The following is a 1,182-nucleotide window of genomic DNA, read 5'->3' on the forward strand; positions in this document are numbered from 1 at the left end:
CAATTCTGACTTTATAACTCACAACTGTGAGTTTATATCTTGCAATTCTGACATTATAACTCACAATGATGTAAGCTCACAATTCTGAGAAAAAGGTCAGAAAGTTTTTTTTTTTTATTAAGTGGCAGAAACGAGCTTCCATAGAATTCATAGTATTGAGTAGGTGAAAGGTACCAGGATGACTGCTGATATACTGAACTGAGTATACAATGTACATGCAATTTTTTTTGTGAAATCTGTTCGACTCCAACTACCCAAAATCTGCAGATTGGCTCTAACTCATCCAAACTGCGGCAAAAATCTGTACAAAAGTAGTATAGTGTATTCAGAGGAGTCTTACTGAACCTCTGATACACACTAATGTAATTTAAAACATCATTCCACATGCACTTTATTGCATTATGAAATACCATACAGCATAAATAAACCAGGCATACCTGACCGGGACATGTCTGCCAAGTTTGACGAGCAGGCCTAAAGAAGGGTCCACTTTTAAATAATGAGCTCTTCCCAAGTACCCTGCCAACACCAGCATGAACCCTGGTGCACTCCCTGGGTAAACACCATTCAAAATCCCATTCTGTGGGCACAATGAAAAATCGTATTAATTCTGCAATTTATCTTGAAAAGGTAGGTAACACTTCCACAGAAAATGTAAGAAACAAAATCCTAGTACCTTAAAGCGAATGAATTTCTTCTTCCAGGAGTGAAGTCCGGAGAGGTAGACCTGCCGAAGGGCCTCATGACTGAGCTGAAGGTCAATGCCATCAGGGCCGACAGTAAACTGAAAGGCCACAGCCTGATGAGCTTCTGCCATACTGGATCACCACTAACAATTCAGTGAAAGAACAACATTCTTTAATACAAGACACAAGAGGTGACTAGCTCATAGTACGAATTACTGCAACATGCTGTCATTTTGCTGTTTACAAATGCTATAACCTGCTTTTTAGCTGTTAATAAATGACCATCCAATGACTAACCACCCCTTAAAGGGGTCATATGATGCGATTTCAAGTTTTCCTTTCTATTTGGAGTGTTACAAGCTGTTCGTGAATAGATAAGATCCCTGAAGTTGCAAAGACTAAAGTCTCAAGTTTTGCGCATCGTGTGTGTGTGTGTGTGTGTGTGTGTGTGTGTGCGCGAGAGCGAGAGAGAGAGAGAGAGAGAGAGAGAGAGAGA

General features: G+C 40.2%; 1 protein-coding gene across 2 annotated transcripts in view; it reads right to left on the reverse strand.

Moving 5' to 3' along the window:
* Positions 1-1,182, reverse strand: part of cpt1aa (carnitine palmitoyltransferase 1Aa (liver)) — a 24,124-nt gene that overhangs the window by 22,017 nt on the left and 925 nt on the right. Inside the window, exons 2-3 of one of the 2 annotated variants that reach the window (XM_016497085.1) lie at positions 677-829; positions 438-580 (exon numbers count right to left, since the gene is read on the reverse strand). In XM_016497085.1, coding sequence (XP_016352571.1) covers positions 438-580; positions 677-817 — 284 coding nt within the window. In that variant the 5' untranslated portion in view covers positions 818-829. Of the gene's footprint in view, positions 1-437; positions 581-676; positions 973-1,182 lie in introns of those variants that run through there. The other variant, XM_016497086.1, reaches the window with a different exon arrangement.

This window comes from Sinocyclocheilus anshuiensis, unplaced genomic scaffold (genome assembly GCF_001515605.1).
Source record: "Sinocyclocheilus anshuiensis isolate Anshui unplaced genomic scaffold, SAMN03320099.WGS_v1.1 scaffold502, whole genome shotgun sequence".
NCBI classification, from domain to species: Eukaryota; Metazoa; Chordata; class Actinopteri; order Cypriniformes; family Cyprinidae; genus Sinocyclocheilus; species Sinocyclocheilus anshuiensis.